The sequence below is a fragment of the Saccopteryx leptura genome, chromosome 3, assembly GCF_036850995.1.
Source record: "Saccopteryx leptura isolate mSacLep1 chromosome 3, mSacLep1_pri_phased_curated, whole genome shotgun sequence".
Classification (NCBI taxonomy): domain Eukaryota; kingdom Metazoa; phylum Chordata; class Mammalia; order Chiroptera; family Emballonuridae; genus Saccopteryx; species Saccopteryx leptura.
This window is the reverse complement of record NC_089505.1, coordinates 337,176,720-337,198,214: the sequence shown is the minus strand read 5'-3', so window position 1 is coordinate 337,198,214 and position 21,495 is coordinate 337,176,720. Positions and strand designations below refer to the sequence as shown.

At 39.8% G+C, this 21,495-nt stretch overlaps 1 protein-coding gene across 3 annotated transcripts in view; it reads right to left on the bottom strand.

Moving 5' to 3' along the window:
* SPAG1 (sperm associated antigen 1) overlaps positions 1 to 21,495 on the bottom strand; it is an 84,284-nt gene that overhangs the window by 39,205 nt on the left and 23,584 nt on the right. For all 3 annotated transcript variants that reach the window (XM_066379225.1, XM_066379226.1, XM_066379227.1), the window contains 3 exons: positions 9,551 to 9,681; positions 6,608 to 6,714; positions 4,594 to 4,747 (listed from right to left, as the gene is read on the bottom strand). In XM_066379225.1, coding sequence (XP_066235322.1) covers positions 4,594 to 4,747; positions 6,608 to 6,714; positions 9,551 to 9,681 — 392 coding nt within the window. The remainder of the gene's footprint in view (positions 1 to 4,593; positions 4,748 to 6,607; positions 6,715 to 9,550; positions 9,682 to 21,495) is intronic.

Here is a 21,495-nt window from a genome sequence, read left to right as displayed (position 1 = left end):
ATACTTCATAAAAAATGATATAGCCCTGGCCAGGTAACTCAGCTGGTTAGAATGTCGACCCAATACACCAAGGTTTGTGAGTTCAATCTCTGGTCAGGGCACATACAAGAATCAACCAATGAATGCATGAATAAGTGTAACAACAAATTGATGCTTCTCCTTCTCTCTTTCTGTCTCTCTCTAAAAGCAATTTAAAAACATTTTTAATGATATAGAAATGGCAAATAAGCATAGGCAAAAATGTTCAACATCATTAGCCATTAGTAATATTCAAATTAAAACCACAATGAGCAACCACTATACACATAATAAAATGGCTTAAAAGTTTCTTTAATATTTTTAATCATTGATTTTAGCAAGAAGAAAAGGAGGGACAGAGAGAGTGAGAGACAAAAACATCAATCTATTCCTCTATGTGCCCTGACCGGGGATCAAACCAGCAAACTCTGCACTTCAGGACAACTCTAAGCAACCGAGCTTCTCGCCAGGGCTGGCTTAAAAGATTTTTTAAAAATAAAACCAACAATACCAAATGCTGGCAAGAATGAAAAGCAACTAGAACTTTCATAAGTTGCTAATGGGAAGGCAAAATGGCTCCAGGTGAGCCAGTGACCCCTTGCTCAAGCCAGCAACCTTGGGCTCAAGCCAGCGACTTTGGGCTTCAAGCCAGAGACCTTTGGGTTCAAGCCAGCGACCATGGGACCATGTTGATGTTCCCACGCTCAAGCCAGCAGCACCCTGCTCAAATGGGTGAGTCTGCACTCAAGCTGGTGACCTCAGGGTTTTAAACCTCGGATCTCAGTGTCCCAAGTCAACGCTCTATCCACTGAGGAACCTCTGGTTAAGCCCAATTTGGATATTTTTATTCAGTTAAACAAGTAAACTTGCCATATGACTCAACAATCTCATTCTTAGATATTTACCCCAGGGAAGTGGAAATATATGTTTACCCAAAAACCTATGAGTAGATATTAATAACAGCTCTATTCATAAGTACCAAACACTGGAAACAACCTGAATGTCCTTGACAAGAGAAGGGATAAATGACAGTTCATCAAAATAATAAAATAGTACTCAGGAATAAAAAAGAAATGAGCCAAAGATACATGAAACAATATGAATGAATCTTAGTGGCATGATAAGTAGAGGAAGCTAGTGTGGAAAGATTCCATACTATGATTCCATTTATAATATATGACATTCTAGAAAAGGTACACTAGAGGAACAGAGAACAGATTAATGGTTATCTAGGGCTTGGGTGAGGGAAGGGTTTGGCTAAAAGAAGATCAAAAAGGAATGTTTTGGCATGATGGAATTGTTCTGCATCCTGATTGTGGTGACAGTTACATGAAAATTATACACATCTTAAAACTATGTATATACCAAAAAAAGTCCATTTTTACTATACATAAAATTTAAAAAAAATTAAATAGTAGCAATTGATATAGTTTATACTACATCTTGCTCCAGGTAAAATTTAAATAATATTCTTTAATTGTAAGGCACTTGAATGGCTAATTATCTTAAACTAAATATTTATATAAATCCTAAGAACATTTGCTGCCAGAACTTAAAATCTGGTTGAAGTGAGTCACAATCATTGAAAAACTTTTTACTTTAATTTCTCTTTTTAATCTTTTTGCCCTGGTCAGTGGCCCAGTAGATAGAGCATTGGCCCAACATATGGACATCCCTGGTTCAATTCCCAGTCAGGGCACACAGGAGAAGTGACCATCTGTTTCTCTCCCTCTCCCTCTTCCCCTTCTCAATCTCTTCCCCTTCTCAGTCACTTCTCCTCCTGTAGTCAGTGGGGCTCGATTTGAGCGTGGGACTGGGTGCTGAGGATCACTCAGTTGGTCTGAGCATATCAGCCTCAAGTACTAAAAATAGCTCAGTTACTTGAGCATCAGCCTCAGATGGGGCTGCCGGGATCCTGGTTGGGGTGCATGCGGGAGTCTGTCTCACTATCTCCACCCCTCTCAACAACAACAGAAACTCCTTTTAATGCTCTTTCTTCATTTCTCATTCATCTTTTTTATTTTTTTATTTTTTGTGACAGAGACAGAGAGAGGGACAGACAGGCAGGAAGGGAGAGAGATGAGAAGCATCAATTCTTCATTGCAGTTCCTTAGTCTCCTTAGTTGTTCATTGATTGCTTTCTCATATGTGCCTTGACTGGGGGATTACAACAGAGCAAATGACCTCTTGCTCAAGCCAGCAACCTCGGGCTCAAGCCAGTGACATTGGGCTTCAAGCCAGTGACCTTTGAGCTCAAGCCAATGACATTGGGGTCATGTCTATGATCCCATGCTCAAGCCAGTGACCCTGTGCTCAAGCTGGTGAGCCCATGCTCAAACCAGAGGATCCCATGCTCAAGCTGGCGACCTTGGCCTTGGGATTTCGAACCTGGATCCTCCACATCCCAGTCCAAAGCTCTATCCACTGCACTACCGCCTGGTCAGGCTCTCATCTGTTTCTTGTGCTCTAATTCTGTGTCCTCATCTCTCTCCCTCCCTTCTTTCTGTCACTTTGTCTTTATTCTGGATTAATTGATCATACTTTAACCTGTGGTATATATTTTACATTATATTTTCTGTTATTAAAAACTTAAAACTTGCCTGACCAGGCAGTGGCGCAGTGAATAGAGAGTCGGACTGGGATGCAGAGGACTCAGGTTTGAGACCTCAAGGTCGCCAGCTTGAGCGCAGGCTCATCTGGTTTGAGCAAAAGCTCACCAGCTTGGACCCAAGGTCACTGGCTTGAGTAAGGGGTTACTTGGTCTGCTGAAGGCCTGTGGTCAAGGCACATATGAGAAAGCAATCAATGAACAACTAAGGTGTCAAAACGAAAAACGGATGATTGATGCTACTCATCTCTCTCATTCCTGTCTGTCTGTCCCTATCTATCCCTCTCACTGACTCTATCTCTGTCCCTGTATAAAAAAAAACAAACTAGGCCCTGGCCATTTAGCTCAGTGGTAGAGCATCAGCTAGCATGTGGAAGTCCTGGGTTCGATTCCTGGTCAGGTCACACAGAAGCAACCATCTGCTTTTCCACCCCTCCCCGCCCCCCGCTCTTCCCCTCGCACAGCCAATGGCTTGAATGGTTCAAGCAAAAGTTGGTCCCAGGTGCTGAGGATGGCTCCATGGCCTTCGCCTCAGGTGCTAAAAATAGCTCAGTTGCAGAGCAACAGAGCAGCAGCCCAGACAGGCAGAGTATTGCCTGGTAGGGGCTTGCCAGGTGGATCCTGGTTGGGGCGCATGCAGGAGTCGGTCTCTGCCTCCCAGCCTTCCATTTAATAAAAAAAAGAATATACATACACACAAAAGAAAACTTAAAACTTATACTTCTTACTATTTTTTAAGTTGAATGAATTGATATTTTATATTTCTCTCTAAAAATTAAAATATTCTGTCAAATTACATAAAGTTGATTTTTACCAGTGAATAATTATCAAAATTGATATTTAATATTTCCCCTTTGTTACTCAAGGGCTTTCAAAAATGGGGGGGGATCACACCCACAGTAGAATGAGTAGGCAGATCGTTCCTCTTAAAGCTGATGTCAATTTCATTGTTTTATACTATAAAAATTAAGTTTGATCTAATCTAGACTCTTTTTTTTAAATTATATCAAAAGTAAAATTGCATTAAAGAAATTTTTTGAGAAAATTAAATTGCATAGCAATTTTTTAACAATGCATTCATTAAAGGCAAAGTATACTCCTTTGAAACCAGTACATTTTTTCACAGCCAATAGCAACGTATAAAACAATCACCTAAGAGAGAGATTTAAGGTTAACTTGCAAATAGTTGGTATCACAGAGACACAGACATTTGCATTTAAAGATGATAATCAGGAGTTAAACTGGGCATTAAAAAAAGGAGTCAGGTGGGCTCTGGCCGGTTGGCTCAGCGATAGAGCATTGGCCTGGCGTGCAGGAGTCCCGGGTTCGATTCCCGGCCAGGGCACATAGGAGAAGCGCCCATCTGCTTCTCCACCCCTCCCCCTCTCCTTCCTCTCTGTCTCTCTCTTCCCTCCCGCAGCCAAGGCTCCATTGGAGCAAAAAGTTGGCCTGGGCGCTGAGGATGGCTCCATGGCTTCTGCCTCAGGCGTTAGAATGGCTCTGGTTGCAACAGAGCGACACCCCAGATGGGCAGAGCATCACCCCCTGGTGGGCATGCCGGGTGGATCCTGGTTGGGCACATGCGGGAGTCTGTCTGACTGCCTCCCTGTTTCCAACTTCAGAAAAATACAAAAAAAAAAAAAAAAAAAAAAAAAGGAGTCAGGTTAAAAAGAAAAATAGGTTTGGGAGATTGTATTAAAAAAAAGATGACCTCTGTTAACTAGACACATTGTGGTGATCATGTTGCTATATATACAAATATCGAATCCTATGAAACTAATATAATGCTATACATCAATTACACCTCAATAAAAAAAGAAAAAAAATGAACTGTGTTAAGAAAAAGATTAAGGAAAAACTTGCTCATGGATTAACAAGGTAAAGCTCTAAAAAGTTTCATAGACTAACTCATCATGTAACAAGGTAATATTTTACATAACAGAAGAGAAAACATGTTCTACTCTCACCTCTACTGACATCTTCGTGTCTGCTTTCACTGTCCTTTCCATTTTCATCGTCGGAGTTGTCTACTTCCCGAATAACCATCCTTCTCCCCTTGGCTGGAGTCTTAGACGCTGGGGCAGCATTTTTCAGATCTCTCTCAACCTCTGACAAGATGTTCTGCAACATAATCACCATATTAAATAAGATGTTTTCCTTTTTTTATATTTATTTTTATTTCTTTGTATTTTTCCGAAGCCGGAAACGGGGAGAGACAGCCAGACAGACTCCCGCATGCGCCCGACCGGGATCCACCCAGCACGCCCACCAGGGGCGACGCTCTGCCCACCAGGGGGCGACGCTCCGCCCCTCCGGGGCGTCGCTCTGCCGCGACCAGAGCCACTCCAGCGCCTGGGGCAGAGGCCAAGGAGCCATCCCCAGCGCCCGGGCCATCTTTGCTCCAATGGAGCCTCGGCTGCGGGAGGGGAAGAGAGAGACAGAGAGGAAGGAGGGGGGGATGGAGAAGCAAATGGGCGCTTCTCCTGTGTGCCCTGGCCGGGAATCGAACCCGGGTCCCCCACATGCCAGGCCGACGCTCTACCGCTGAGCCAACCGGCCAGGGCCAAGATGTTTTCCTTTAATAAAAAAACACAACTACTCTTTCAGGTAGGAATATGAAGCAGAGGTTAAGAAGTGAATAACAACAACTAAAATTAGGCTTTTTACGGTGATCTGTTGTTTTTCTTTTTCAAACGACTATGTTGCTTTATCTGATTATAATCATACATGGCTGTTGTAAAAAACTTAAAGCATAAGAAGTATAAAAAAGAGAGAAAATGTTATCTGAAACCCTGCCACACTGATAACACTATTGATCTTCTGACGATCACCTCCCTCGATAACGTGCGCATGCATCTATAAATAACGAACATACCGTTATAAAAAGGAAATGCTATGGGGAGAAGATCTGTCCCTAATCTGGGCCCTAAAGCTAACCCACTGAAATGCTGACTTGATAAATGCAGCTGTGTGCCGGTGGCTTTCGCTGCCTTTCAGAGAGAGAAAGCCCAACAGGTGTATGTGGAAACAGTGAAACTTACTGTTGGAAAACAGTTGTCCATGGGTTTCTCATTTCTGAATATATTGTGAGCAGAGGAACTAAACAACCTTTGTTCTAGACTACCTTTTTAAGGATGTTTGTACTGAAAACAGCCTTGGGAAATAGAGTATTTCTCTTCAGAGGAAAGAGCAGATTTGTTCACTCTCTAGGAAAATAAAGATAATATTTCCCTCTTTGGTTGGGCAGGTTTACTTGTATTCCATGAAAGATGGGGGTTCTGTAAAATTGGGGTTCCTCAGTTGTGACACAGATCCACTGAGTGTGCAGCATCTATCTGGGCCATTCTGTACCACCCCCATGAGACTTGGGAGCCAGGGGAACCAACATGAACTTAAGCTCATCAGCTTGCTGTGCTGTAACACAAAGTCCTTTGTGTATGACCCAGGAATCCTTCATGTCCTTATAGGCCACCTTGTTCATTTGCAAGTAGGTAAAATCTCAGACCCTTCACAGTTCTCAACATTTACTTCTACTCTTTAGGCCTTACTACAGATCCTCGAGTCACATTTCAGTCAGTCTGCTGTCAGTGACGCACACTTACCTTGCAAGTTACAGAAAGAAGCACTCTGTTATGGCCAATCAGACTCATGCCTAATCCCACCTAGGAAATTTATACACTGAGCTGCTGCATAATAAACTGAAATTAGCTCAAAGAAAATCACTGCCTATAACACAGTAGGAAGGGAAAATATTAAGTATCTGTCCTCCAGAAGTAGGTTTATAGTTCTGAACAGTTTAAGAGCTTGCTTTCTTTCACTTCAAATAGACATTAACACCTTGGGGTGGCTGGGATATACCTACTTGTCAAAGCTGCAACCTAATCCTCAATATCATGTATCCAGCAAAACTGATATCACTTTAACAAAAATACAGAAATAGCAAACTATAGAATTTGGTGAGGAATGACTTTCTGTACTCACTTTGGCAAACTCATTATCAGGTTCAACCTCCAGTACTTTACTCAGATCTTCTATCGCTTCCTGGAGCTTGTTTTGATGTTTATATGTAGTGGCCCGGCGCAGAAGAGCTAGAAATTTACCAAAATAAAAGTTAGATTATTTTTTTAACATATGGCATTACAGCTAACATATTTCTCAAGTGGAGGAATATAAGTAGCACAAAACAGTTTAGGATGCAACTGTGCAAAGCTTAACTACACCCATTTTCATAATGTTGCACATATAGAAAATGATACTGAGGTGAACAAGAAAGATCTGGGGTGAGTTGCTTAATCATTTTATGCCTCAGTTTCCTCTTTCTTACAAATGAGTGTACTAATATCATCTGTATCCCCACTGAGATATTGTAAAAATTAACAAAGTTAATACATGTAAAGTGCTTGGCACAGGGCTGGCACAGTGGTAGTGTGGCCCCTTCAGGAGATCGAAAAACCTTGACCAGGTACCAGCGTAAAGCTAGGAGCCCACCCCTATTCTGTGACAGAGACAAAATACAGGCACAAGATCACTTTATGCTAAAAGGAGGGCATTGACAATGACATTTAGGGTAATGTTTGCAGATAACAAAAGGTACATTCATGTGAAAAAAGTGTTCATATTTGTTTGAATCCAAAAACATTTTAAAAAATTGAATGAGTCTATTTTAATGTATGCTACTCCCTCTTAGAATGATTCCTTCTCGCTCATAGAAATGGGGAGTGGAGTCTGACTTACATACATTGGACTTTGACCAGGACAAGGTGTTCCAGTCACTGTGACAGGAAACCAGGGCTTCCCTCCCACCCCAGCTCCTACAGAAAATGACTACTGTACCTGAACAGCCTCCTCTTTTCTAGAAGTCTATTTATCTTGTTATTCTATGACACGCTGGCCCCTGCTCCTACTTGAGCACAGATGGTCCCTGTCCCATGGTGTGGCACTGGAGACAGAATCACTACTTGAAGAATCAGGTCTGTGCCCGTTGGTGCAGCCCTGCCTTTCCCTCCCTCGTTAGTTTTAAATGAAAACGTTTTCTTGATGAAAAAAAAAAAAAAGGTACAGGTTTTGTTGGAAATATGTAGTTTATTTTGGATATTTTTAATACAAAATGTCTACGGACATCTAGGTGGGAATGCCCACAAAGCAGCTGATAGAAGGTTCTAGAGCTTTGGTGTGGGCTTCTTATTTTATTATTAAGTATCAGAAAATATATATTAAATTGTATCTAACTATTTTTAGGTAAAAAGTCACAGTTCAATAAACTAGTCACAAATATATAAACACTGTGTTCCACTTACATGAGATACCTAGTAAAGTGAAGTCAGAGAGACAGAAAGTACAGGGGTCCTCCGGTTACCGCAGTTGTTCCTACGACAGTGATTTCATCCAAATTTTGGAGTACACTGGTACCCTGACACATGAGTTTAATTCGTTCCATGGCTGAGCTCGTGACTCAATTTGCTTGTGTGTCAAATCAAATTTCCCCATTTAAATGAACAAGAATACAATTAATCTGTTCTGGTCCCCAAAAACCACATGAATTTTTTGTTTTATATGCCTTTATAAAGAAAATTTACTTTATAAGTAACATATACATATATACATATGCATATACATATACATACATATATATATATATATATATATATATATATATATATATATATATATATATATACACACACACATACTAAGAGAGAATAAAGAAGTAAACTGGTTTATTTACCTTCAAGGTCAGGTGAAGGTGCTGGCAGAGGGGGAGGAGACTGGTCAGGAGGAGGTTTTCATTTCGCGCGCTCTCTTAACATAACTTACTCTCTACACACTTAACACTACATTTAATTGCAAAATTTATCTTACACACTATGTATGATATGTAACTTTATCACTAAACTTAATTGCTATTTTTTTACTTTGCTTAATCATCATCATTTTCTTCACTGACTTTTGGCTTTTTCACCACACTTTCCTCGCTTTCACTTAGAGGACGTTTCAACAAAAACCTTTCCATGGAAGTTTGTTTTTTCCTCCCTTTCAGAACGTTCGGCAGGCTACCTAGTGGAGGGTGGCAGAAGCTCACGATTCAAATATGCGCTCATGACTTAAAGCAAAAAATCCCGTGAGTGACTGGTCATCTCTCAAATTGCTCGTGATTTAAAGTGCTCATGTGTCAAGGTACCACTGTAAGTTGAAACACACCCTAGCCTAAGTCACTTACCTAACACAGTTGCAAAATCATAATCTAGAACATAAAGACACAACTAAGCCACAGAAAAAGAACACTACGTATTCTTCCACTGCCTACAGGCAAACTAGTTTGCCCACGTAGTCTGAAAGTATGATGATAACAGCATAAGCTGAAACCTTCATGTGTCATTTTTTAAAAGTTTTTATGGGAGTGAGTGTTGTAAAGTCAAAACATATGTTGAGACTCTGGTAACCCAAAGACCCCCTAGGTGGTGATAGCCAGAGGCTGGGAGAAGGGAAGAATACAGTTTTGATTTATTAGGTATAGTGTTTCAGTTTTACAAGATGAAAAAAGTTCTAGAGATGGATGGTAGTGATGACTGCACAATAATACCATTGAAGTGTAAACTTAAAAATAATTAAGATGGCAAATTTTATATGTACTTTACATAATAAACTGAAAAAAAAACAACTAAATGCAAGCTTGAGATATTTCTTTAAAATGCACACATATTTTATTGAATCTTTTGGGACTATTGGCTACTGCAATGCAAACAATCAGGGATTTAAATGCCAAGTTAAACTTGAAATTAAAAGTAACTTTATGAAGGTAATAATGCCCATATAGAAATTGAGTTTATTTGAAATATTTTTAGTTTATACATGAGTGCATACACAAAGCCTGCAGGCTTTAGTGGACACTGCTGTAAATAAAAGCATTCTAGGAATATTTTTTACCCTTTATGTTTCCAGGTTCTAACTCCAAGACTTTTTCACAGTCCTGAAAAGCACTGTTCCAGTTCTGTAGTTTGAGTTCTGCTTGAGCTCGATTGTTATAGGCCACTACTGTGGGAAGCACGGACAGGCTCCTGCAAAAGAGAAACTCATTGGCAACAAGCAGACCAATTTTAAACACAGGAAGACAGAGCAGCTCAGCTAAAGTTGTAAATAAAACGGTTACAGCCTTTGTTATGGGCAGAATTGTGTCCCTTTGCCCCCACCAAATTCATTACGTTGAATTCCAAACCCCAGAACCTCATAATGTAAGTATATTTGCAGACAGAGTTTTTTTCTCACTTTATTTACACTTTTATTTCTTTTAAAAAAATTTTTATGAATTTTAACTTACTGTGTTAACATGAATTCAAGTGTCCCACTCAATATTACTCCCTCACCTCCACCCCCTTGTTCCCCAATGCCCCCTCCCCCCTTCTCTTTGGGATCTGCTGTCTTGTTATCTGTATCTATGTGTTATGTATAATTTCACTAATCCCTTCACCTTCTCTGATCCCATCACTTCATCCCCCTTCCCTCTGACAGCTGTCCCTCTGATCCCTGTAACCCTGACTCTGCCTCTATTCCATTCCTCAGTTCACTTTGTTCATTAGATTCCACATATATGTGAGATCATATGATATTTGTCTTTCTCTGCCTGGCTTATTTCACTTAACATAATAATCTCAGAGTCCATCCATGCCATTGCAAAAGGTAAGATTTCCTTCTTTTTCACGGCCACAATATGTACCACTGCTTTTTAATCCACTCATCCATTGATGGACACTTGGGCTATTTCCTGATGTTGGCTATTGTAAACAATGCCACAATAAACATGGGGAGTGCATTCTTCTTTTGAATTAGTGTTTTGGGATCCTAGAATATATTTCTAGAAGTGACATAGCTGGGTCAAAAGGCAGTTCCATTTTTAATTTTTGAAGAAACTCCATACAGTTCTCCACAGTGGCCGTACAAGTCTGCATCCCACCAGCAGTGCAGGAGTGTTCCCTTTTTCCACACCCTCACCAGCACTTGTGTGTTGATTTGTTAATGAGTGCCATTCTGACAGGTGTGAAGTGGTATCTCATTGTGGTGTTAATTTGCATTTCTGTGATGCTTAATGACGTTGAATATTTTTACATATGCCTATTGGTCATCTGTATGTCCTCTTTGGAGAAGGGTCCATTCAGTTCTTTTGCCCATATTTTAATTGGATTGTTTACTGTCCTGGTGTTGAGTTTTAGAAGTTCTTCATAAATTTTGGCTATTAACCCCTTAACAGACATACTGGAGAATATGTCCTCCCATTGTGTGGGTTGTCTTTTTATTTTGTTCATATTGTCTTTAGTTGTGCAAAAGCTTTTTAGTTTGATATAGTCCCATTTGTTTATTTTGTCCTTTATTTCACTTGCCCATGGAGATAAATCGGCAAAAATATTACTACGAGAAATATCAGAGAGTTTACTGCCTATGTTTTCCTCTAAGATGTTTATGTCTTTGTGACTTACATTTAACTCTTTTATCCATTTGAGTTTATTTTTGTGAATCGTGTAAGTTGGTGGTCTAGTTTCATTTTTTTACATGTACCTGTCAAATTTTCCCAACACCATTTATTAAAGAGACTGTCTTTACTCCACTGTATGCTCTTACCTCCTTTGTCAAATATCAATTGACCATAAAGGCGTGGGTTTATTTCTGGGTTCTCTGTATGCCTGTTCTTATGCCAGTATCATGCTGTTTTGATTACTATGGCTTGTAGTATAACTTGATATCAGGAAGTGTGATACCTCCCACTTCATTCTTCTCTTTCAAGATTGCTGAGGCTCTTCGTGTTCTTTCTTGGTTCCATATAAATTTTTGGAATATTTGTTCTATATCTTTGAAGTATGCCACTGGTATTTTAATAGGAATTGCATTGAATTTATAGATTGCTTCGGGTAATATAGACATTTTAATGATGTTTATTCATCCTATCCATGAACACAGTATGTGCTTCCACTTGTTTGTATCTTCCTTGATTTCTTTTATCAATGTTTTATAATTTTCCGAGTATAAGTATAACCTCCTTGGTTAAATTCACTCCTAGGTACTTTATTTTTTTTTGTTGCAATAGTGAAGGGGATTGTTTCCTTAATTTCTCTTTCAGACAGTTCATTGTTGGTGTATAAAAATGCCTCTGATTTCAGAATATTAAGTTTTATCCTGCCACCTTGCTGAATTCATTTATCAGATCCAGTAGTTTTTTGACCGAGTCTTTAGGGTTTTCTATGTACAGTATCATGTCATCAGCAAATAATGATAGTTTTACTTCTTTTCCAATTTGGATGCCTTTTATTTCTTCTTGTTGTCTGATTACTGTGGTTAGGACTTCCAGAACTATGTTGAATAAGTGTGGTGAAAGGGGGCACCACTGCCTTGTTCCTGATCTTAAAGGGATTGCTTTTAATTTTTGCCCATTGATTATGATGTTGGCTGTGGGTTTGTCATAGATGGCCTTTATTACGTTGAAGTATGTTCCCTGTATTCCCACTTTGCTGAGAGTTTTGATCATAAATGGGTGCTGGGTTTTATCAAATGCTTTTTATGCATCTATTAATATATTCACATGACTTTTTCCCTTTTTCTTTGGTTGTTTAAGAGATGAATCACATTGACTGATTTTCGAATATTGTACCAGGCTTGACTCCCCAGAATAAATCCCACTTGATCATGGTGTATGATTTTTTTCATGTATTGCTGGATCCAGTTTGCTAATATTTTGTTGAGAATTTTAGCATCTAAATTCATCAGGGATATTGGCCTATAGTTTCCATTCTTTGTAGTGTCTTTGCCTGGTTTTGGAATGAGGATTATACTTTCCTCATAAAAAGAGCTTGGAAGTCCTCCTCTTGAATTTTTTGAAATAGCTTGAGAAGGCAGGAGTTAGTTCTTCATTAAATATTTGGTAGAATTCACCTGTGAAGCCATCTTGCCCAGGGCTTTTGTTTGTTGGAAGTTTATTGATAACTGTTTCAATTTCATTTATTGTAATTGGTCTGTTTAGGTCAGTGATTCTCAAACTTTTTAAAGTCAGAGCAGATTTAAAATCCTACAAATAATTGTAGGCATACTATATACAAGTTTCTGAGAAATATGTTATAATAATTAAGTCAAATATTAAAGAAAAAAATACAAAGTACAAGCATGCTTTCATGGTAATTAAATGAAATAAATATAATGAAATTAAATTTATTCTGACATTAAAAAACATTTTCATATTACATTTTTGGTTATGCTTTATAGAATTGGTAAAAAAGAGGGGTTAAAAAATAAAAAAATGGCCCTGGCCGGTTGGCTCAGCGGTAGAGCGTCGGCCTAGCGTGCGGAGGACCCGGGTTCGATTCCCGGCCAGGGCACATAGGAGAAGCGCCCATTTGCTTCTCCACCCCTCCGCCGCGCCTTCCTCTCTGTCTCTCTCTTCCCCTCCCGCAGCCGAGGCTCCATTGGAGCAAAGATGGCCCGGGCGCTGGGGATGGCTCTGTGGCCTCTGCCCCAGGCGCTAGAGTGGCTCTGGTCGCAATATGGCGACGCCCAGGATGGTCGCAACATGGCGACGCCCAGGATGGGCAGAGCATCGCCCCCTGGTGGGCAGAGCGTCGCCCCATGGTGGGCGTGCCGGGTGGATCCCGGTCGGGCGCATGCGGGAGTCTGTCTGACTGTCTCTCCCTGTTTCCAGCTTCAGAAAAGAAAACGCAAAAAATAAAAAAATAAAAAAATAAAAAAATAAAATAAAAAAATGACAAAAAAGTTATCTTTTTATATATATAGATACATTCTTAGTAAGATTTAGTAAATTCATCAGCTCCTGGCATGAATGTGTTATTTTCATTCTTGTGTTTATAAAAAACATGAGCCTGATGTGTCCTAGCAATTTCTTCAATGTTTGGGCATATATTTGAAAGACAAACTCTCATTTCCTCGTCAATATATTGAAGAATTCCTCTCTTTTTACTGTTGTGTTGAGGGTAAAAAATCCTAATTCACATAAATAGGATGTTGAAAATTGTAGTAAAATGTTCAAAGCTTTTTTAGATATTGCCACATATCCTTCTTTTATAGAAATCCAAAAGGCTTCAAGAAACAATTCCTTATGTTGAGTCATCAATCCAAAACCCCCACCATACATATCATCTTAACTTTTTACACCAAACAAAGGATAGAAGAAACTTGCCTCCAGTCTTTCCAGGGAACATGGGAGGTAGTGTAAACAATTCAGCAACACAGCTTAACAGCCTTTTGCAACCTAATCAGACGAGTGAGGTGGAGGGTTGGGCAAACTGTCAGCTTACAGCCAATTCCCCACACCTCTGTCCCCCAAAAATCTAAACTCCAAAAACCCTGTTGGTTTTTTTGGTCCCCAACAGGCACATATTTCTCTGGAATACCATAGGGCACACCTGGAAATCTTCAAGAGCGCACCAGTGTGCCCTGGCACACACTTTGAGAACCACTGGTTTAGGTTTTCTGATTCTTCCAGATTGATTTTTGAAAGATTATATGTTTCAAGAAATTTGTCCATTCACCTAGGTCTGTGATGGTGAACCTTTTTATAAAAACCGTCCGTTTTTGCAGTGCTGGTCAACCTGGTCCCTTCCACCCACTGGTGGGTGTTCCAGCTTTCATGGCCAATTGCAGCACCATTTTGTTGCTCCACTACCACCCACCATGAAAGCTGAAACTACCACTAGTGGGCAGGAGGGACCAGGTTGACTACCACTGCAAAAGTGGGTGGTTTTTATTAAAAGGTTCGCCATCACAGACCTAGGTTGTCTAATTTTTTGCCATACAGTTATTCATAATATTTTCTTACAATCCTTTGTATTTCTGCAGGGTCAGCTGTTACTTCTCCATTCTCATTTCTAATTTTATTTATTTGAGTCCTCTCTCTGTTTTTCTTGGTGAGTCTGGTTAAAGGTTCATCAATCTTGTTTGCCTTTTCAAAGAACCAGCTCTGGGTTTCATTGATTTACTTAATTGTTTTTTTAGGCTCTTTGCCATTTATTTCTGCTCTGATCTTTATTATTTCCTTCCTTCTACTTCCTTTGGGCTTTACTTGCATTTCTTTATCTAGTTATTTTAAGATGCCAGGTTAAGTTGTTTATTTGAGCTTTTTCTTGCTTCTTAAGGTATGCCTGTAGTGCTATCAACTTCCCTCTCAGGACTGCTTTTGCTGTGTCCCATAAATTTTGAGTTGTTGTATGTTCATTTTCATTTGTTTCAAGAAAATGATTGATTTATTCCTTGATCTCATTTTTAACCCATTCACTATTTAATAACATGCTATTTAGCCTACAAGTGTTTGAATGTTTTTCAGTTTTTCTATTGTAGTTGATTTCTAGTTTCATGCCATTCTGATCAGAGAAGATGCTTGATTTCAATCTTCTTAAATTTATTGAGACTCATTTTGTGTCCTAACATGTGGTCTATCCTAGAGAATCTACCATAAGCACTTGAAAAAAATGTATATTCTGCTGCTTTAGGGTGAAAGGTTCTAAAAATATCTATTAAATCCAGTTGATCTAGTGTGTCTTTTAAGGCTGCTGTTTCTTTGTTAATTTTCTTTCTTGAGGATCAATCAATTGATGTTAGTGGGGTATTAAAACTCCCTACTATTATAGTATTGCTGTTGATATCACCCTTTATGTCCAAAACAAAATCTGCTTTATATATTTAGGTGTTCCTATTTTAGGCACATAGATATTTATAATGGTTATATTTTCCTGTTAGATAGCTCCCTTTATCATTATGTAGTGACCTTTTTTATCCCTTACTATAACCGTTGTTTTAAAGTATACTTTGTCAGATATAAGTATTGCTACCCCAGCTTTGTTTCATTTCCATTTTCGTGAAATACTTTTATCCATCCCTTCACTTTTAGTCTATGTGTATCTTTTGTTTTGAGGTGAGTCTCTTGAGGAGAGCATATGTATGGGTCCTGTTTTCTTATCCATGCAGCTACCCTATGTCTTTCAATTGGAGCATTTAATCCATTTAAATTTAAGGTTATTATTGACAAGTAGTTGTTGACTGGCATTTTATTCTTTAAATCTACATTCCTCTTTTTCTAGATTTTTTTCCCTTTGATCTGTTTACAACAGGGCCCTTAACATTTCTTGCAGCATTGGTTTGATTGTAATATATTCCTTGAGTTTTTTGTTTTGTTTTGTCTGGGAAGCTTTTTATTTCTCCTTCAATTTTGAACAACAACCTTGCTAGATAAAGAAGTCTTGGTTGTAGGCTCTTTTTTTGCATGACTTTCAATATTTCTTGTGATTCCATCCTGGCCTCAACTCTTTCTGTTGAAAAGTCAGATGGCGGCTCCTTTGTAGGTGATTGACTACTTTTCTCTTGCAGCTTTTAGTATTCTTTCTTTATCTCTTAACTTTGGTATTTTAATTATGATGTGTCTTGGTGTAGGTCTCTTTCGGTTCCTCTTTAATGGAACTCTCTGTGCTTCTTGAACTTGTGTGACTTTTTCCTTCATCAATTTAGGAAAATTTTTAGCTATGATTTCTTCAATCAAGTTCTCTATTCCTTGTTCTTTTTCTTTTCCTTTAGGAACCCTTATAATGCGGATGTTGTTTCTCTTCATGTTGTCACAGAGCTCTCCTAGTTTCCTCAGACTTTTTGATCCTCTTATCTTTTTGCTGTTCTGCTTCCATGCTTTCATTTATCTAGTCCTCTAAATCACTGATTTGATCCTCTGCTTCATCCAGTCCGCTTTTAATTCCTTCTAGTGTAGTTTTCATTTCTGATATTTTGTCATTTCTGATTCTTTTTTATGATTTCAATGTCCTTTTTAATACTTGCTATCTCTTTCTTTAGGTGCTTATTATGTCCATCCATTGTTGCTCTAAGAGCCTTGAGCATCCTAACAATCATTATTTTAAACTCTGCATCCAGTATCTTGACTATTTCCATCTCATTCAGGTCTTTTTCTGGGGATTTCTCTTGTTGATTCATTTGGATTGCATTTCTCTGTCTTCCCATTTTGTCTGTGTATAGACTGCTACTTTGGGTGTGCAGTTTGTGTAGCTAGCTGAGTATAGGGTTGGTGTTGTCTGCCTCCAGCTTCCAGTTTTGTTGTTTCTAGATCTTCTTGAGTTGGCCTCCGCTGTTGTTTGTAATCCACTGTGTGCTACTTGTCTGCTGCTGTGGCTCTTTTTGCTATTTGTGTCAGCATTTTCTCTGCCTTAGCTAGGTCAGGTGTGAGGAGTCCTTCCTTAAGATATCATTCTAACTAGGGTTTTTAAGTCCTGAGATGATGCTGTCCGTATCTGGCTGCTAGATGTGCCAGCCCTGGACCTCCCTGGCTGAAACCTGGTACAGACCAGTGGGGATCACTGCTTATGACTGGCCCTTAGCAATCTTCTTGGAGCTATAGGTGATCAGAATTTGTGGCTGCCTCTGCTGGGCCCAAATACCATTGTAAATATCAGCTGCTAGCTTTTATCTACTCTTGGCCAGTGTGTGCGGCCTCTCTATTCCCGAGGTGTGGTCTTTCTGTGGCCCGCCCCCACCACCGCCTCCTCAGGCACTTGGGCACCAGCACTGCTGGAGCACGGGCTCATGGGCCACAGCGTGGGCCACCCTGTGGGCCTCTAAGCAGGGTGCCTTGCTGGGGTCCGCCGCCCCCCACCACCCGCCCCGCTGCCAGCTCCATGGCTGCCACAGCTGGGCCCGCCCACCCTTCAGAGGGTACTCAGCAGCGTGGGGGGCAGTGTAGCCCAGATCTCAGCACTCAAAACCTGTGTCCCTGATGTGCCCCCTGCTTCTAAATGACTCTTTGCTCTGATTGGAGTAGGAGAGCCTCTGGTGTGCGGGGTAACTACTTCCCTTTGCTGGCATTGCTTATCCCAGAAAAAATGGCCATTTTAGGTTTGAGGAGTGACCCGGTACAGGGGTTAGGGTGGCTGTCCCACGCAGTCTCTCCCTGTGCCCCTGAGACTACACTCTCCTCTCACAACTCCAGTCCTCTCAGTGCTTCCTGCTCGCAGAGCCCTGGGTAAGTGGCTGTAAACGAGGTTTTCAGCATGGTCCCTTTAAGATGAAGCCTAGGTCTGAGAGTTCCATCTCCCTCTCGCAAACAGTAACCTGGCTCTTCTTTCAGCTAAATACTGTCTATATGCCTCTTCTAGTCTCTGGGGCTCCAGTCCTGGGACTGAGGACCCACAATTCTCTGGGCAACCCACCCCGCCATGAGAGACCCTCAGGGTCTCTGCTTGCTCCTGGACAGCCCTTTCTGTATCTCTGCCCTTCCTACCAGTCTCAGTGTGGTTGTTGGTGATGCTTGGTTATAGATTCCTCTTAATTTAGTCTAAATTGGTTTTTCAAGATGATTGTTCCCAAGTTGTAATCAATCACTTTGGTTCTGAGAGGTGGGAGCTGTAACATCCACCCACTCCATCACCATCTTCTGGATCTCTCTCTTTTTTTCCTGATGAGTCTGGTTAAAGGTTTGTCTATCTTGTTTACCTTTTCAAAGAACCAGCTCTTGGTTTCACTGATCTTTTGTATTGTTTAGCCTCTATGTCATTTATTTCTGCTCTGATCTTTATTATTTCCTTCCATCTACTTCCTCTGGGATTTATTTGTTGTTCTTTTAGATGCAAGATTAAGTTGTTTATTTGATCTTTCTCTTGCTTCTTAAGGTATGCCTGTAATGCTATGAACTTCCCTCTCAGGACTGCTTTTGCTGTGTCCCATAAATTTTGAGTTGTTGCATGTTTATTTTCATTTGTTTCCAAGGAAATTTTTTACTTCTTCCTTGATCTCATTATTAACCCATTTGTTATTTAATAACATGGTATTTAACCTCCAAGTGTTTGAATTGCAGACAGTTTTAAAGATGTGATTACACTAAAATGAGGTTGTGTAGATGGACACTAATTCTTGTAAAGATTGTTGTCTTTACAAGAAGAGGAAATTAGAATATAGACACACACAGAAGAAAGACCACTTAAAGGCACAGAGAGAAGACAACAATCTATAAATCAATAAGAATGGTCTCAAAAGAAACCAACCCCATCACTTCTCAGCCTTTCAGCTAAGATCAAGTATAAAAGAAACTGACCCTGCCAACACCTTGATCTCAGATTTTCAGCCTCTAGAACTGTGAGAAAATAAAGTTCTGTTGTTTAAGCCACTGAGTGTGTGGTACTTTGTTATGGCATCCCTAGAAAACTATTACAGCCTGCACCATCCAAACTAATAAATTGTAATTCTATAAACATACTAAATGAATAGTTAGACAGATACTTCAATATCCAGTTAAGAGGTTTAAAGTTGACTCAAGCTTTAGAGGTGACAAGGGAATATAATTATAAATAACCATAGAGCTCCTAAAAAATGAATTTAGTTAATGGCAAATATCAAACACTTTTTTTTTTAACACTCCTCGGGGACAATTTCCTAGCACAAAAATATGGAGCAACCAACCACAACTAATATCCTTTATTAAGTTGTTATTGTGTTAACTGATAAAAATTAGTTTGTAATCTAAAAATAGATCTAACTCTAAGAAAATGATTTCAGTTTTATTAAATGAATTGAATTGAGAGAAACAGAGAAGTCAGTTGAATGAGAAATACAGACTTTCAGAGAGAAAATTTTGCTAGATGAAGGGTATGAGCACAAAAGAATAAAGAATTCTGGTTCTGGTTGGGTAATTCAGTTGGTTAGATGGTTGTCCTGATACGCCAAGGTTGTGGGTTCAATAGCAGGCCAGGGCCCACACAAAGATCAACCAATGAATGCATAAGTAAGTGGAACAACAAACCAATATTTACCCTCCCCCTCTCTATATATATAATCAATTAATAAAAAGAAGAACTTAAAACCTTCCTGACTTTCTTAAAATAACTGATTTGGAATGCTGTGAAATAACATACACTGAGATATAGGAAAGATAAGGGTATCAGCGCAGTGAATTTTATAAAACCAGAAGAAGAACAGAAGATGAAAATGGAAAGCCACAAAAGTATCAATTTACTAAACTTAGAAAAGATGAATATAAAGACAGTTTCATTTTTAATTTTATGAGATAGCAATTCCACTTTCTGGCATTTATCTGAAGAACTCCAAAACACTAATTCAATACATGTACCCCTAGTTTATCACAGCATTATTTACAACAGCCAAGATATGAAAGCAACCCAAGTGCCCATGAGTAGTCAAGTAGATTAAAGAGCTGTGATACATCTACAGTGAAATATTACTCACCCATAAAAAAGAATGAAAGCATCCCATTTGTGACAGCATGGATTGACCTAGAGAGTATTATGCTGAGTAAAATAAACTAGTCACGGAAAAACAAATATGTTTTCACTTATATGTGGAAGCTGAAGAAAAAACAAACGAAAGTGAAACAGACTCACAGACACAGAGTGCACTGGTTGCCAGAGCAGAAGGGGGTTAGGGGACTGGGGGGAAAAAGAGAAGGGAGTAAGAAGTACCGATTGGCATTACAAAGTACTCATGGGAATGTAAAGTAAGGCACAGCACAGGTGGGTGCTACAAATATCAGGGGAATACACTTTGTAAAGTATACAACTGTCTAACCAGTATGCTTTACATCTGAAATCAATACAAAATAGGCCTGACCTGTGGTGGCGCAGTGGATAAAGCGTCGACCTGGAATGCTGAGGTCGCCGGTTCAAAACCCTGGGCTTGCCTGGTCAAGGCACATATGGGAGTTGATGCTTCCTGCTCCTCCCCCTGTTCTCTCTCTATCTATCCCTCTCTCTCTCTCTCCCCCCTCTCTCTCTAATAAAAATGAATAAATAAAATCTAAAAAAAAAATTTTTTAAAAAAATACAAAATAATATTAAAAGTAAACGGTAATTGAAAAATTAAAATATACAAAAAAAAAGATAAAGGATTTAAGAAAAGACAAATATAAAGAAGTTAGAAGAATTTAGCCTGATCAGGCAGTGCGCAGTGGATAGAGCATTGGACTGGGATGCAGAGGACCCAAGTTCAAAACCCCGAGATGGCCAGCCTGAGCATGGGCTCATCAGCTTGAGCACGGGGTCCCTGGCTTGAGCATGAGATCATAGACATGACCCCAGGGTCGCTGGCTTGAGCCCAAAGGTCACTGGCTTGAGCCCAAGGTCACTCACTCTGCGGTAGCCCCCCAGTCAAGGCACATATGAGAATGCAATCAATGAACATCTAAGGTGCTACAAATAGAAGTTGATGCTTCTCATGTTTCTCCCTTCCGGTCTGTCTGTCCCTAGTTGTCCCTCTCTGTCTCTCTCTCTGTCTCTGTCTCAAAAAAAAAAAAAGATGCTAAAGAAGTTGCATGGGTGGGTAGAGATCAGACATGGAAAATACATGTAAGAAGAAATAATATAAGTACCTGACAATGAGCACTTCCCACTGCCACTGCCAGGCACTAAACACTAAACTCATCTAAACCTCATTACAGTCCATACAGGAGGCTTTACCGCTCTCCCCATTCATTCTATAGGTGAGAAGACAGAGGCAACTGAAAGGTAAAGTGGTGGTGCCCAAGGCCACAAGCTAGTAACAGGAAGAGTCAGGGTTCTGACCCAAACAGTCCACTCCATCACCTGCTTCCCTTTACCACCACTTTATCCTGCCTGTTAGTGTGTTGTTTGATTTAATCCCCACAGCTGCAACCTCATCCCAGTGAGAAAACTGAGGCAAGAGATGAAGAATATTCCCAAGATCAGAAACTGGCAGTATGGCTTCTCTTAACCATCATGCAATGCTTTACTTCTTCAACTCTATGCTTTCTCTAAAGAAGAAAAAGTTGTTCCCTTTCCTAAACATGACATTCTTCACTGGTGGAAATCTACAAGAGAAAGAACAATGTCAGAGCTGATAACTGGCTGAATAGGGGAGGC